The sequence below is a fragment of the Sorex araneus genome, chromosome 3, assembly GCF_027595985.1.
Source record: "Sorex araneus isolate mSorAra2 chromosome 3, mSorAra2.pri, whole genome shotgun sequence".
NCBI classification, from domain to species: domain Eukaryota; kingdom Metazoa; phylum Chordata; class Mammalia; order Eulipotyphla; family Soricidae; genus Sorex; species Sorex araneus.
The window spans coordinates 28301322-28318519 of record NC_073304.1 but is presented as its reverse complement, the minus strand read 5'-3'; the positions used below and the strand labels follow the sequence as shown (position 1 = coordinate 28318519).

Here is a 17198-nt window from a genome sequence, read left to right as displayed (position 1 = left end):
CTTTACACAGCCAGACTATCGTTCAGTTTTGAAAAAAACAACACAAAGCTTCACAGAAAACTTCACAGACTCAAAATCAACTTTACAAGGACTAAAGGGCTACTTTAAGACAATACAAATGCACAAACTCATCAAACTTCTACAGAAATATGACACAAACTCTATGATAATTAACTCAATGTCAACAGCCTAAGTGTACCATTAAGACACACAATGTGGCAGGATGGATTAGAAAATCGGATCCAACATTCTGCTGCCTGCAAGAAATACATTTGAATAGTCAGAGCAAACACAGACTCAAAGTCAAGAGTTGGAAGATAATTCTTCAAGCAAACAACTCCGCCACAAAGGCCAGGGAGGTCATATTAATATCAGGCAACCATAGACTTAGGCTCAAAATGGTTATAAGAAAGAGAGGATAATTTCCTAATGATCAAGGGATATGTACATTAGGAAGAAATCACACTCCTAAACATATATGCAACTAATGAGGGACCAGCAATACCTTTAAAAAATACTTCACTTAAAAAAAACTAATATTTTAAAAACCTACTTTAAAAAAACTAATAGATTTGGGTCTAGGGCGATAGTAGAGTGGGGAGGGTATGTGCCTTGCACATGGGTAACCTGGGTTCAATCCCTGGCATCCCATATGGTCCCCCAAGCATCACCAGGAGTAATACCTGAGTGCAGAGCCAGGAGTAACCCCTGAGCATCGCTGGGTGTGATGTAAATTAATAAATTAATTAAATTAAAAGACTAATAGATTTGAAGGAAGTCATTGGGCTGGAGCAATAGCACAACGGTTGGGCATTCGCCTTTCACGCAGCCCGACCCAAGTTCGATTCCTCCACCCCTCTCAGAGAGCCCGGCAAGCTACCGAGAGTATGGAGCCTGCACCGCAGAGCCTGGCAAGCTACCCATGCGTATTGGATATGCCAAAAACAGTAACAATAAGTCTCACAATGAGAGATGTTACTGGTGCCCGCTCGAACAAATCGATGACCAACGGGATGACAGTGACAGTGACATTGATAGAAGCAAAATGATAGAGACTTCAACACCACTCTATCACTCAATAGATCAACTAGACTAAAACCCAGCAAGGAAATACTGGCTTTAAAGGAAGAAATAGAATAGTGTGTGTGTGTGTGTGTGTGTGTGTGTGTGTGTGTGTGTGTAGCTTTTCATCTCCCAATCGCTGAATAAAAATTCTTCTCCAATCGAGTATATGCTGGGCCACAAAATATACATCCACAAAGTCGTAAAGATAGAAACTGCATCAACTATCTACACAGATCACGATACACCAATACTGAGAGTTAGTCACAAACAAAAATGGAGAAATAACTCAAACATCTAGAAATAAACAGTTCAAAAATTAAAAGAAACAGCTCACTACTGAAAAACAAGTGGGTCAGAGAGGAAATCTAAAGAGTCCTGGAAACAAACAAGAATGAGGACATGAGCTGCAAAAACTTGTTGGACACAACAAAAGTGGTGTTAAGAGGAAGGTTCATAGCTATGTAAGTATTCATCAGGAAGGAAGAAAGAACACATATAAATAACCTAACTATACAGCTTAAGAAATCAGAAAGCAACCAACAAAGGAGCCTGAAGCAGGCAGGAGGAAGGAATAATAAGAGCATAAATTAATGAGTTGGAATTTTAAAAATCCAAAAGATTAATAAAATCAAGAGTTGATATTTTGAAAAAAAAAACAAGATCGATAACTAGTAAACTCACAAAGAGACAGAGAGAGAACTATAATTAATCAAATAAAATCAAAATCAGAAATAAAAAGGGGGACATCACAACAGATACCACAGAAATTCAAATTCATCAGGGATTATTTTGAAAATATTTTTTGAGGGCCGGAGCGATAGCACAGCGGGTAGGGCATTTGCCTTGCACTCGGCCGACCCGGGTTCGATCCCCAGCATCCCATATGGTCCCCCAAGCACCGCCAGGAGTAATTCCTGAGTGCAAAGCCAGGAGTAACCCCTGAGCATCGCTGGGTGTGACCCAAGAAGCAAAAAAAAAAAAAAAAAAAAAAAGAAAATATTTTTTGATAAATTCTTGGACTCCTATAACCTTCCAAAGCTGAACCAAGAAAATATGGAAAACCTGAACGGGCCTATCACTATCAAGGAAATTGGAATGGTAATCAAAATCTCCCCCAAAACAAATCCCAGGCCTAGATGGATTCACTAGTAAGTTTTTTCAAGCCTTTGAAGACCTATGTCAATCCTTTTCAGGCTCCTTTGGGAAGCTGAAGAAACAGAAACACTCCTGAACAGTTTCTATGAAGCAAACATTTCCTTGATACCAAAAGCAGAGACAGTCCTAAAAAGGATAATCACAGACTAAGATGCTTGACGAGCAGAGATGCAAAGATCTTCAACAAAATATTAGCAAATAAAATCCAACATCTCATAGAAAAAAATCATACACCATGACCAAGTGGAATTCATCCCAGGGGTGCAAGAAGGGTTTAACATATGCAAGTCAATTAACATAATATAGCATATCAATACAAGAAAAATGAAAATCATATAATCATATAAATAGATTCAGAGAACACATTTGACAAGACCCAGAACCCATTTGTGATTAAAATCTCTCAACTAAATGGGAATTGAAGGAACTTTCCTCAGCATAGTCAAAGCTATTTACCACATGCCCACAGCAAACACGATACTCAACAGGGAAAAACTAAAAGTTTTCCCTCTGAAATCAGGCACAAGACAAGAGTGTACACTCTTATTACTTCTATTCAGTATAGTACTGGGAGTACTTGCCATAACAGGCAAGAAAAGGATGCCAAGGGCATCCAGATAGGAAAGGAAGAAGTCAAGCTTCCATTATTTGTGTACAACATGAAACTATACTTAGAAAACCCTAAAGACTCTACAAAAAAAGCTCCTAGAAACAATAGTTTTGTGTAGTAAAATGACAGGTTTCAAAATTAACACATAACATTCCACAGTTTTTCTGTACATGAATTATAAAATAGAAGACTGTACCTCATGGTGATTCATTAATAAAAAATTTTTTTAAAAGAAAAGAGATATATTAAAAAATCAATTCTATTCACAACTGTGCCTCAGAAAATTAAATACCTAGGAATTGGTTTAACTAAAGAGGTGAAAGAACTATACAAACAAAATTATAAAACATTACTTAAAGAAATAAAATAGAATGGTAAAATGTAAACAGACCCCCCCGTTTATGAATTGGGAAGATTCAAATCATTAAAATGGCAATAATCCCCAAAGCATTATACAGATTCAGTGCAATCTCTGTAAGAATGTCATAACATTTTTCAAAGAAATAGATCAAACACTCTTAAAATTCATATGAAACAATAGACACTCTCCCCCCAAATAGCCAAAGCAATCTTCAGGACAAAGATGAGAAGCATCACTTTCCCCAACTTCACACTGTATTACAAAGCATTAGTAAATAAAACAGCATGGTACTGGGATAAAGACAGACCCTCAGGTACTCTATTCAATGGTATTGAAAATCTAGAGACAGATTCTCAGGTATATGGTCAGTTTGCCTTCAATAAAGGAGCAAAAAATATCAAGTGGAACAAGGAAATCCTCTTTAATAAGGGGTGTTGGGAAAACTGGTCAGCCACATGCATAAATATGAACTCAGACTTCTTCCTAACATCATGCACAAAGACGAGAGTGGAGTAATATGACAGCAGATAGGGATTTTTCTTGCATGCGGCCAATGTGGGTTCTATCCCAAGCAACCCCAAACCCACAAGGAAAGATCCCTGAGTGCAGAGCCAAGAGTAAGCTCTGAGCACCAATAATGTGGCCCAATGAAAAAAAAACAACTACAAAAAACATCCAATAATTGGATCAAAGACATCAATATCAGACCTGAAGCCATAAGATCCATTGGGTAAAACATAAGCAGAACTCTCCATGACACTGAATCTTTAAGCACCTTTAAGGATGTAATGCCGTTGACCAGGAAAGTGGAAGCAAAAATAAACAAATGGGGTTACATTACATTAAGAAGTTTCTGCCCCTCAGGAAATGATAACCAGGATACAAAGACAGCCCACAGACTGGGATAAAATATTTGCCCACCACTCATCCAAGATATATAAAACATTGGTAGAACTTTACAAGAAAAAAAATGCAACTCCATAAAAAAAATGGGGAAAGGAGATGAACAGAATCACTTCATACCACAGAGATTGGCTCTCATAAAAAAAGAACAACCAGATTAACGGCCATGATCCAGAGACTCACAAATGAATCTCAGAACCTAGCAGCTCGCTACAGGGTTGGCTCCAGACCATGTGCTGGGCTAATTTCACCGGGACACCTCAGATAGGGGCAGGCATCCTCTCTCTCTGCCTGCACCAGACAAACCCCGACAGCCCCCAAACTTCCAGAAACCAATCACCGCTGCCCTCATAGCTGATCTTCACAGGCTCGTGTAATGTCCCAGCAATTCCACCCCTGGGAATATATCATAAACTATATACCCCAAACACAATGCAGACATCTGCATTTCTATGTTCATTTCAACATTATTCACAATATACCAAGTCTGGAAACAACCCAAGTGCCCAAGAACAGACGACTGAATGAAGAAGCTATGATACATACACACAATGGAATACTACTCAGCCATAAAAAGATGAATTCATGTATTTTTATGATACATGAATGGATTTGAGAATATTGTACTGAGTGAAATGAGTCAGAGGGAGAGGAACAGACATAGAATAGTCTCACTCATATGTGAGAAATAATGAAACAGAGTCAGAGAATAACTAAAGCCCAAAGGTAATAGAAAAGAGTAGCAGGAGAACTTCCTTAACAGGAAGTTTGCCACTGGAGGGTAGGGGGAGGTAGGATGTGTCAGGGAAGGGACCACTATGACAGTGATAGGGGAAAGTGCTCATTCTGGACCAGGACTTGGTGTTGAACAGAGGTAAAGTGACATGCATGATACCCTATCAGTAACAATTTTGTAAGCCAGGGTGTGTAAAGGGTTGGGGGAGGGAGGAAAAAGGAAAATCTGCGGTCTGGAGGGTGGGAGGGAACTAAGGGATACTGGTGGAGAGAAGGGATTGGTGTTAGAACATTGTGTGCCTGAAACTCAGTCATGAATAACTTTGTAATTTATGATGATTCCAGTATTTTAAAAGTTACATTTTAAAGACCAGCAAAAAAAATAAAAGCAACAAGAATTCCCCTCTCTTGCTAACCCTGAAGGAAAATACAGTTTAAGGGCCTCTTATACCCAAATATCTAAGAATTAGGGTCCACCTGTGGTAACAGTTAAGGTAGAGTGGAAACCCATTTTGGGGTGTGGGCAAATCACTGCCTCCACTGCAGGAACATTGTTGCCCTGGCAGCCTCAGTCCTGACCCCTCCCTAAAGGCTATGCCATGCCTACAGAACCTCTCCATACTAGCCATGTTTGTAGAGTCCACTATAGGCTCAGCCCAAATATGCACCAATTAGGCTGTGGTCAAGTAAACTGATGAAGACTGTCTGTAGGGAGGAACGCAGATTTCTATATACTTCTGTGCAGTAACCTCCAGGTATTTGTTTTAAAGCAAAGTGAAATGTATCTCTTATCATTTCTAAGCTGCCTCTATTTTCATACAAATTTGTATGCAATATATATGCTTATATTAAATAATGAAAAGATAAGCCATATTTTTATTTGGTCACCTGTAAGCATACTGAGACAGAGACAGAAACTGTGCTCCTTCAAATGTATTTCTTATTTTATAGATTTGATTCAGGAACAAAGTAAAACTCACCTAGGGCCAGAGCAATAGTAAAGTAGGTAGGGCCTTGCACATGGCCAACCTGGATTCAATTACCAGCACCCCATATGGTCCTTTGAGCCTACCAGGAGTGATCCCTCAGCACAGAGCCAGGTCTGAATTAGAAGTATCAGTATAAATTCACAGTGCAGTTGAACAAGCGAACCTATTTTCTAGATTTGTCTGTTGAAAATGCTCCAATGATTAACTGTGAGAATTAGCACCGCTAGCACATACGGTGAGTTCTGTGAAGACCATTGCCAACTGATGGGAAACAGGAGTCCTTGAAAGAAATGACTGATTCCAGATATGGAACACAAAATGTTTATCTTCACATACTGGAAAGCAAGGAAACTATCACATACGATTAGGGTCAAGAGAGAGGACTCAGGCTCCATCCTGATCATGTTCACACTGCCCGTAGATGGGACAGTTTTGAATGTGAAGATCTGAAACAAATATATATATATATATATATATATATATATATACACACACACTTGAATTCATAAAGATATTTTAAACTTTGGAAAATGCTTGCCTTTTACTTATTATTTTGAAAATGCTTGCCTTTTACTTATTATTTTGAAAGTGCTTGCCTTTGACTTATTATTTTGAAATAATTTTAGAGTTAGAAAAAAATTATTAAATGGTATCCAATGCTCAAAAAGTGCTTCTGTATGTGCTTTACACGGCATCTCCCACTATTAACATTTTATGCTATCATGGTATAATCATAAAAAGCAAGAGTCCCCATTTGGTATATAAAATAGCCAACTGACCCTAGACCTTATTTGGATTTTACAAGTTTTTTCAGGTATGTCTTTATTCCAGAATCCCATATTACATTTAGTTGTCGTATTTTTCTTAGCATTTGACTCTAATAGTTCTATGGGGTTTTTTTACCTTTAAGAATCTTGACATTTTTGGAGATTCTAGGCCAGTGATTTAGTAGAATGTCACTCAATTGGAGTTTGACTGACTTTTTTTCATAGGAAGGTTGAGGATGATCATTTTTTACAATAATAACCCCCCCACCAAATGTCGTGCTTTATATGAGGGGGAACAAATATGTCTTGTTATTATGATGTACTGGGATCAGATATTTAAATTTCTGTCTACCTGTGTCTCCATTGCAAAATTACTATGGTTTTTCCCTTTGTAATATGTTCATAAGCTAACTGGTGGAAAGATTCTTTGGGCTTATGCAAAAATTCTGTCTCTCACTAAGTGTTTTTCCATTAATTTTTGTATCAGTTGGTTGTTCAGGAAAGTAAATCGGCTTCATTACAGCAAGCTTAACCATGATATTTGATAATTTTTCTATTCCTTCAACATTTTGGAGGGGGGCCACACCCAGTGGTACTCTGGAACCATTCATCCTGGGGATCAAATCCAGGTCTCCTCCCTTATGCAAGATGTCAGCCAACTCTCAGTCCCCTTTAATTATGTGGAAATTCTGCCCTCCAGAAGAGTTAACCTCTTCCCCAGTTTATTTATTCATTCCATTGTTTTGTTGCTCGGTATTAGTATAGTGGTTGTGTTCTATGGATTGTACCTCGATGCTATCATTATCTACTTTATGACCCAAACTGGCCCAAATTGGGCAAATGTCAGCTCCTTCAGGTTGGCTCTTGTGTCCGTTAGAGAGCCCTATCATTTGGTGAGCACTTTCCTGTCTTGCTTCAGACTTACAATAGACTGTCAATTACTACTTTCCAGAGTTACTTACCTTGGGCTTTTTATTGCCTCCATTCTTTAAGATGACTCTGCTAGTTCTTTTATAGTTAAGGTCCTTATTACTCTTACTATAGCATTTTTGGTTTCCCACATTTTATCTGATTTTTAATCTTTCTTTACAGAGGGTATGTGAAACCACATTTTCACTCTAAGAGTCAGAGCTATACAAAAAAGATGTTCTCAAAGAACTATTGACCGTCTTCTATCATCCCACCTTATTATTTTACTCCATCTCTACCCATCTCAGTGGATAGCCAGTCAGTCTCCTTTGTTTTCTGTTTATCCTCTTCGTATTTCCTTTATTACAAGTGTGCAGATATGAGTATATTTCCTTGTGTACTTCTTACAAGATAGCCACATACTATAAATACTTCTTTTTACTTTGTGTTTTCCCCACTTAATATATCCTGGAAATCCCTCTGAGTGAATGAGATCTTTCTCATTAATTTTCAGAGATGCCTAATACTTTGTTGTGTGATTGTACCACCACTGGTTTGACCATTCTGCCACAGAGACCAACTACTACATATAAAAATAAATTAAAAATTAGTAAATAAGAAAATCACTATTTTGTAATACTTAATGAAGCAATTAGGGGTAGTTTGAATGAATCTGTTCAAAGATCAGCAATAGCTGTTACCTTCACAAAAAGACATTAAGCATTCAAATCCTCTAATGTAAGTGCACAACCCCATTTATGAAATAGTATTGCCACATACATAGGTATATGTATGAATATCATATATTACAGAAAGAGATCAACTAAAAGAGAGATGAACTGGATTGAATCAAGTCACTCTATAGGAAATGTAAGAGACAAAGGAAAATATTAAACACCACAATAAGAATGCAATGAGTTAAAAATGCAGTCATGAGAAACCCTAATGAACAATTATCTGATTTTTTTCAATAAAAATTTAAGGAACAAGAAGAGAAGACAGGTCAGAGAAACAGTAAAGTGGATAGTGCACCTGCCTTGCATGCAGCTAGCCCCAGTTCAATCCCCAGCACCTGATATAATCCCCTGAACACTGCCAGGAGTGAAACTTGAGCAAAGAGCCAAGAGTAAGCCTAAGCACTGCTGAGCATGGCTCAAGAAACAAAAGCAAAAAGGAAAAGGAGAAAAAAATCTATAACTTAAGTGGGAGTGTTTTTAAAGCACATTAACTAATTGCAATGTATAGAGCTTATTTATATTCCAATACAAGTACATATGTTCTATTAAAAACATTAACATGGACTTGGGAGGTAGCTCAGCTGAAGAGCACATAGGTCAAATGTGTGAGACTCTGAACTGGATCCTCAGCACTGCAACAAATATATATATATACATATATATACACACACCTATATATGTATATTTATAATATAATGATTACATTAAGGAAATATTGAGGACTTTTTTAGCACATTAATATTTTGTGGTTTTATTAGCAAGTTAATCCTTACCATTTTGAGCTACCTATTTTAAAAGGTAAAATTTTCAGGTGAAATGCTATTCTGACTGGATAAAGTAGTAGAAGAAGGTGGTAGTATTTCATCATCATCATCATCATCATCATCATCATCATCATCATCATCATTCCATGATCGTCAAATTTCTCGAGTGGTCTCAGTTACGTCTCCATTTGTCCTAACCCTGAGATTTTAGAAGCCTCTTTTTACTCGTCCTTCCTAATGATGCCGCATTGAGGCTCTTTCAGGGTCATGGGAATGAGACCCAGTATTGCTACTGGTTTTGGCATATGAATACACCATGGGGAGTTTGCTAGGCTCTCCCATGTGGGCAGGAAACTCTCCCAGCAAGAGAAGTAGGCTATAAAATGTCGAGGCCGTGTGCTTCCATGAGCTTGGTTTTAAGTCTCTGGATGTTGGCTGCTGGTGGGATTACATGGCGCCAGGGGCAGTCCCTGGGTATAACCACCTAGCTACTGGAAAATGGGAGGTCTGGGCGGAAGAGGCCCAGTCCCAATCTGAGCAGGCTTGGAGGTCTCAGCCCTGGGTCCCACACCTCTGGGTTCCTCTTATTTATGGGTATTTATGGGTATCTTATTTATGGGTAGTATTTATGAAATAAAATTGATCACTGTTCAACTATGTTATGTTCAACTATGTTATCAGTTCATTCTTGGTATATTAAATTGCCCATAATAAAAAAACAAGAGTGGTGACTTTAGGCTCCTGCATGTATTACCCTCAGCACTGACCCACTGATGGCACATGCTCTGGAAAAACGGCCAGTGGGACAGTGTCTCCAGCACCTTCCACTGCTCTCTCCATGGGCACAGAAAACACAGAGGCTGTGTGGGCAAGAGCCCAGAGAACCTGGCAGCAAAGACCTGGGGGAGGTCCTGGCCTTCCCCCCAAGGAGTGCAGTGACAAGAGTCCTGCCTTTCCCCCCTCCCTTAGAGGACTCCAGGCTCCACAGCCTTTTCCCTCCCCCAGAAAAGCCCCCCAGAGAAGCCCAAACTCACGTCATTCTCCGAAGTCCCACAGAGGATGCAGGATTTGCACTCTATGCATTGCCACTTATAGGTCTTGACAGCCTCAGTCATGTTCAGGGTGAACTGCAGGCAGGTTGGGTGACCTGGAAGAAGCAGGAAAAGGGAGTGTATTAGGTCCAGAGCATCGAAACAGTCACCTCTCAGCTCCACTTATGCAAAACATATGGATGCTTCACTTGGAAGCAAGGGAAGCCTGCCATGGACACGGATAAGAAACTGGGGTTCTGGATGGGGCCCTACCATACTCCTATTCCATCCATAGTTACATCAGCTCACTGTATCACTGTATCACTGTCATCCCATTGTTCATCGATTTACTCGAGGAGGCACCAGTAACATCTCTATTCCTCCCAGCCCCGAGATTTTAAGCAGCCTCTCCTTACTCGTCTTTCCCAATGATTGGAGGCTCTTTCAGGGTCAGGGGAATGAGAACTATCGTTACTATTTTTGGCATATAGAATATGCCACGGGTAGCTTGGCAGGCTCTTTCTCAAGGTCCAAAACAAGAACAAGTGATTGATCCTTGTACCAGGCATGAGTACCAATCATGCAGGTCCTCTTGCCTCAAGAGCTCTTGTGCTCTGCTCTCTTCCCTCTGAGGAGAGGTAGAACCCACTGGTGAGAACAGAAAGTGGTCATTGGAAAGAAGGGGAAGGGAAATTGTGTGTCACACACCATGAGAGTCACCCCCATTTTCTCCCATGCTCCAGAATCAACCACAGCAAAAGCAACATGCAAGAATAAACTGGAGTATCTGATCCATTATATTAACATTGCCTTAGGGCACAGGGGAGTCAGAGAACTTGAGAGGGTCCCAGGCGCAGAGTACTTTGAGGCATTGAACCAAAAGTTCCCACCATGCCCGCCCACGGGAACTAGAAGCTCATGCCCTACACAGTAACAGGACTCGGGAGTCCAGTGGCCTGGCTGAGAGGCTGTAACATCACCACACTGACCAGGTCTACAGCAAGAAACCCATAGTGGGCTCTTTTCTCCATCCCAAGTAAAATGTTTTTCAAAGCAATAGCAAAAGCAAAAAAGAATGTTAACCTGTGACCTTAGAGCAGACAGGCCCCACGGACCCACACCCAAGGCTTGACATGCAGAGAAAGTCTCTGTTCTCAGCCATTACTCACCTCCACGGAGATATGCTAGCTGTGGGAAGGCAGCAATGAGCCCCAGCTAAGAATCTGCCTGGGGTCAGCTCAGATAGAGAACGAACCACCAAGTAAAGGGTGCTTGGGGGGGCCCACTCGGGATGGGAAATGCGAGCAGAAAGTAGACTATAGACCGAACATGATGGCCATACTCAATATGGCCATCATGTTCGGTCTATAGTCTACTTTCTACTATAGGTATTGAGTCTAATATACTCAATACCTATATTGCAAATCACAACACCCAAAAGGAGAGAGAGAGAGAGCAAAAGGGAATGCCCTGCCCTGCCACAGAGGTAAGGTGGGGTGGAGGGGATGAGGTGGGGGTGATGGGAGGGATACTGGGATCATTGGTGGTGGAGAATAGGCATTGGTGGAGGGATGGGTACTCAATCATTGTATGACTGAAACGTAAGCATGGAAGCCTGTAAGTCTGTAACTGTACCTCACGGTGATTCATTTAAAAATAAATTTAAGAAAAAAGAATGTGCCTGGAGCACCCAAGTCCATTCCTGGCCATATCACAAAAGAATGGCCTCCTAGAGGGGTTCACCACTCTCCAAAATGCCAAAGCTCCCACTCTGCTCCCCCCACAACCACAAAGTATGCTATTCTTGCTGTTTCTTGCTTGTGAGAGATCGATCATGTCTGCGCAAGAACATTGTTGGTGGGATGCCCCCACTTTCTCCCTTCCAGGTTCTCAGAGACATGGTTTCAATACAGACACTGTGACAAACACCATCTACTCAGCCAATGCAAGACCCATCCATCTGGTCTCCAGGTATCAAATCACACTCAGTACTCACTGGAAATGATTGGTTGATGTGGGGGGGGGGGGAGTGGCAGACATTTAGGACAAGCAAGTGGAAGCACTAAGGGGAAAGCTGATCTAAAAAAATTGCAAGGTCCTCCACTCAGAGCCCTCCCTCTACTCCTCACTAAACAAATGTCCCTGGAGGTGCCATTATGGTTGTGACTGTAAAGAGGTGGACGGCTTTCAGCAAAAGCCTGGGCACATCAGTGGAGATCTTTGAAAACATCTCAAAGATCTAAGAAGACTCACCAGAATGGTGCCCTGTGACAGTCTCTCAGAGAGAACACAGAAATGGGAATAAGATAAAATACCTGTTTGAGAGTCTGGGTGTTATGAGTCCAGAGAACCCATGGGAAGTTTAAAGATGAGCTCATGGAGATGAGTTGTAGGCAAGCACATATTGTCTGATTGCATGACCTTGGGCCACCCTAACCACATCCAGACAGCTTACAATAACTGTTTGGTAACCAAAGAATTTCTTGGACAAGAGCTATATCAGCCATTGCATCAGACAGAAAAGATAGAGTGACCAGTCGGATACCCCTACTCTAGGCAGAGAACTCAAATTAGTATGCTGTACATATCTCCATTGACTTACCATTGTATGATAAATGCCAGGCAGGCAAAAGTATCATTGGCAATGCCAATAAGCCACAAGAGAACACAAATCTCATCTTAGATGTCAAGGAAGTATGCCCTGACAAAGATCTTTCAGCTTATACCTAGCAGATGAGGAGGAATCACAGGGGTGGGAAATACACATGTGTTTGGTCAACAAGCAAATGTTTTATGTGAAACACTGAACCAGCTCTGCAATGACATCTTTGATGTCCCTTGCCTGGTTCTGCTGTGTGCTGTAACTACGTAACACGTTACTAACAAGTGGGGGAAACAAGAGGAAGAGTGCCTGGGTCTCTCAATAATAAATTCTGTAACTTTCTATGAAACTACACTTATTGCAAGGGGAAAAAATGAAATGATTTTTTAAAGTTTTTGGTGACAGTGGACTGGAATAAGAGTTTACTCCTGGTTCTATGCTCAGGAATCACTCTTAGAGAGTTCACGGGCCATATGGGATATGAGAGATCAAACTAGCGTCAGTCCCATGCAAGGCAAGTGCCCTACCCACTGTACTATCACTCTGGCCCCAACACATCTTTTTCAGTAAGGAAAACACAAAAATTTTAGTAGGAAGGAAGAAAAATTTTAGTAGGAAGGAAGAAAAATTCTGTAAGAGGAAAGAATTTGTTGTGAAGCAGAAAAAATATAAAGAAGAAAGTATTTTTGGTCTGGAAATTATTTAAGAGGTTTATGTAGCTACCAGGAGAAATTAAAATTATACAAGGATAATTAAAAGATGTGGAGATTTGGGAAATAGTAGACATAAAGTTGATAGGACTTGATAATTAGTTGAATTGATGCAAGTATAGGAAAGAAAGGGAGAGAAAGAGAGAGACAAAGAGAGAGAGAGAGAGAGAGTAGAGTTCAACTCTAAGAAATTGTATGGAGAAATAGCTTATGTACCTGTGAAAATATCTAGTACATAGTGTCACTGTCATTGTTATCCCATTGCTCATCGATTTGCTTGAGCGGGCACAAGTAACATCTCTCATTGTGAGACTTATTGCTACTGTTTTTCGAATATTGAAAATATTGAAAAACAGGTAGCTTGCCAGGGTCTGCCATGCTGGCGCAATAGTGGAATATATGAATTTAGAGATCAGCAGGGAATGATACATTTATACACAAATTTAGGAGAGATTACGGTATTGGTCATCTTTGAAATGATGAGAATTAATGAGATGAAGAAAAGAGAGAGAAGAGGGGGAGACAGAAAGTCTAGAATTGAGTGTTGAAGAACTCAACGATCAAAAGAACAAGGGAATGATATCAAGGATGGTAACCCCTGTGCAAGTGTGGGGTCACCACAGCCCAAATAAGATATCTGGGGCAGATGAGAGCTACAGCTTGCTGGGCAAATTTGTTGTTGCTCAGTGAGGATCCTGAGCAAGAGCAGGTTGGCAGGAAGGTGCCAGATTCCCATGCTGACAATAGCGTTTTCTTCCCCAGAAAGATAGGGTGGCTTGCTCCAGAGCAGGATGTGGAACTCCAAGCAGCGGGGCCCCAGAGACAGCTTCCACGGGTGGGCTGCAGGGCGGCATGACTGCCTCAAGCCTTGACAACTAAGGAAAGTGCAAGTTCTTGCAGGCTGTTGTGCCGAGCCCTGGATTCATTTTGGAGAGAGCTTAGAAAGCATGAAGAAAATGGGTTTGAGAAACTCCTGTTGGAGGTCTCTTAAAACAAGCAAACAAACAACAACAACAAAAACCCAACCCTGGGTTCTCTCTGTGGTCCCATTTTGAGAACATTGCATTGCAGCACCCGATCCCCCACCCCATGACCTTCAAACTCAGAGGAAGGGTAAAAAGATTCATGCAGCCTTCCTCAGGGCAGAGAGGCAGCTTGGCCCTCACAGAACAACTCTGAACTAAGCCAGCCCTCAAGTGTCAGAGGGAAGCAGGCATGCGACGTCTTGGCAGAGTGGGGAGAGATCCGTGTAACCACTGGCATGTACAAACATTATGCCCAAGATGAAACCCTCTGGCCTCTACTATCAGAACAGGTTGGCTGTCTTTGGTCCACCTCCAAATCTGCAAAAGTCATGTCAAACAAAAACCCTAAGTATAAGGACAGAGGATCAGAGAGATGGCACATCGCTGAGCGCATGCTTTGCCTGTAGCAGGCCCGGGTTTGATTACTGGCACCAGAAGGTCCCCTGAGCACTTCCAATAATAATGCCTTAAGCATTTCCTGGGGTTTCCCTCACCCCCAAACAACAACAAAAGCCCACAGAAATGACTTAAATCATGTATGCTACTTAAAAAAAAAAGAGAGAGAGGAAGTTTCTAAGAAAAGTAATAGAACACTATTTCTAAGTTTTACTGCTAGAATTCTTATTTTTTGCCCAGAGCTAATTCCTAAAATTCCTGGAAGTCAGAAAAACTAGAAGTCTTTCCAATTTAAGGTTGGTAGGGGAAAAAATTAGGCACATTGTTATAAAGAAATTTACTTATAGTCGCTCAGTTAAAAATTCCTACTTTTATCTTTCATAAAATTAACCATTACACTCATGTACTTGCTTGGATGCTCGGATTTTTCTCATATCTCCAGTTTTCTCTTTTTTTTGGACCATACCCAAAATGCTCAGATTTACTCCTGGTGGTGCTCAGGGCACCATATGCAGTGCCAGGGATCAAACCCAAGTCAGCTGTGTGCAAAGTAAGTACCCTACCCACTATACTAACTCTCCAACTCTCCTCTCTGGTTTCTTTAAAAGAAGGAGAACCTGTGGGCCAGAGTGATAGTACAGGAGGTAGGATGCTTGCCTTGCTCATGATCGACTAAGTTCAATTCCTAGAAACCCATATGGTCCCCCGAGAACCACCAGGAGTAATTCCTGAGTACAGAGCCAGGAGTAACTCCTGAGCATCGTCAGGTGTGACTCAAAAACAAAAACAAAAACAAACCAAGGAGCATTTGTATTGTTATTTCAACAGCCCAGTGGGGTGGAGGGGAAGCAGCCCTTCCCAAGTGCCCCTGAGAGCGATGACTCAACAAGCCATTTATAAGATTCCAATTACCACAGTGAATTCAGAAAGGGGTGCCGTGCACATGATTCACTTGGCCAGATTATTAAAGAGCAAGTGTTCCTCCCATCGTATCCTCCCAGGCGGGTTAGCTCCTCTGCCTGCCCGTGCAGTTGGCCCAGCTGTGAGTTTGGAGTGAAGAGGTCCCTTGAATCCAGCCTTCAGCCCTTCCAAAACTGACCTCACTCTTCCCTAAAAGTTGACACAGGAAATGTCACCGCAGGCCACCATGGAAGGCCCACCTAACTCCTGGACAGGACTTCGGGACAACAGGATTTGGCTTCAGGGTGCTCTGTCAGCAGATAAGAAGAAAAGGGAAGTGGGCAGGGGTGAGAAGCTTCTCAGAAAGTAGCTTGTCCATGAGACGGGCGTTAGGACTCTCCAGGCTGCTGAGCTCAGAGGGAAGGCAGGCGTCTGAATCATGACTGCTCCCTTGCCTGGAAGGGCCCAGCGCCTGTCATTACAGAGCACGTGTGAGGAGATGCTGAGAACATCGCAGAGACAGCCAAGAGAATTTCCTGGTATTTGGGTGAGAAGGCACTGAGATAAAAATCCAGGGAAAACCAGAGTGGTTTCAGATTCAGAGCCTCCTACTTTCACAAACATTCATACATAGCTGCCCACATATGTAGATATTTCCAACCTTCTACAGATAAAGGTATATAAATATACCTTATTGATCAAATTCACATTACAATTAAGACTTAGAAGCTTACTCAAATCATTAACCAATCAGCTTCACTCTATGGATATTCAACACATCCAGAGAAACACAGTTCACTTTCAGCTATTTCTGGACAAAAATGTTATTGTTATTGTTGTTATTATTATTATTATTATTTTATATACATACTGCTATGACATGTTTTTCTTACATTATGATTCTTATTAAAAGAGTTTTTATTTCATTATTTCCAGTATTTAATGCAGAGTAAACTATACCATATCACTGATTAAATTAGAGTACCAGGGGAAAAAGCATATTATCTTTGTAGGTATGTGCTGAAAATATAAATAAAACCAATATAAATAACTACAAAATGAGCATGGTCTATTATTCATAAAATTATAAACATCTAATTATATTTTATCAGCTTGATTATCAACATTGATCTCTTAAAAACCAATTTCTCCCAAAAGGAGAGCCTAAATATCCATGATTTTCAGGCAAATTAATGCAAGACTTGTGTCATACTCTTTGGTCTCTGATTTATAGAAATTATATAAAATACAGTAGATCAATTCCAATCTGAAATAGTACCAAAAACAAGACTCCAGGGGCATTCATTAGAAAATAATTTGGCTGTATTGCAAACCATAATACCCATAAGTAGGGAGAGAGAGTAAAAGGGCAATTGTCTGCCACAGAGGCAGGAGGAGGGGTGGGATGGGGGGGAAAGGGGAGGGATACTGGAGACATTGGTGGTGGAAAATGTATACTGGTGGAGGGAGGGATGGGTGTTTAATCATTGTATGACTAAAACTCAAACATGAAAGTTTTGTAACTGTAGCTCATGGTGA

General features: G+C 40.8%; 1 protein-coding gene across 3 annotated transcripts in view; it reads right to left on the bottom strand.

The window, feature by feature from the left end:
* The window catches only part of DPF3 (double PHD fingers 3), a 295548-nt gene that overhangs the window by 16525 nt on the left and 261825 nt on the right, over positions 1-17198 (bottom strand). For all 3 annotated transcript variants that reach the window (XM_055130025.1, XM_012933613.2, XM_055130026.1), the window contains one exon: positions 10030-10142. In XM_055130025.1, the coding sequence (XP_054986000.1) occupies positions 10030-10142 (113 nt within the window). The remainder of the gene's footprint in view (positions 1-10029; positions 10143-17198) is intronic.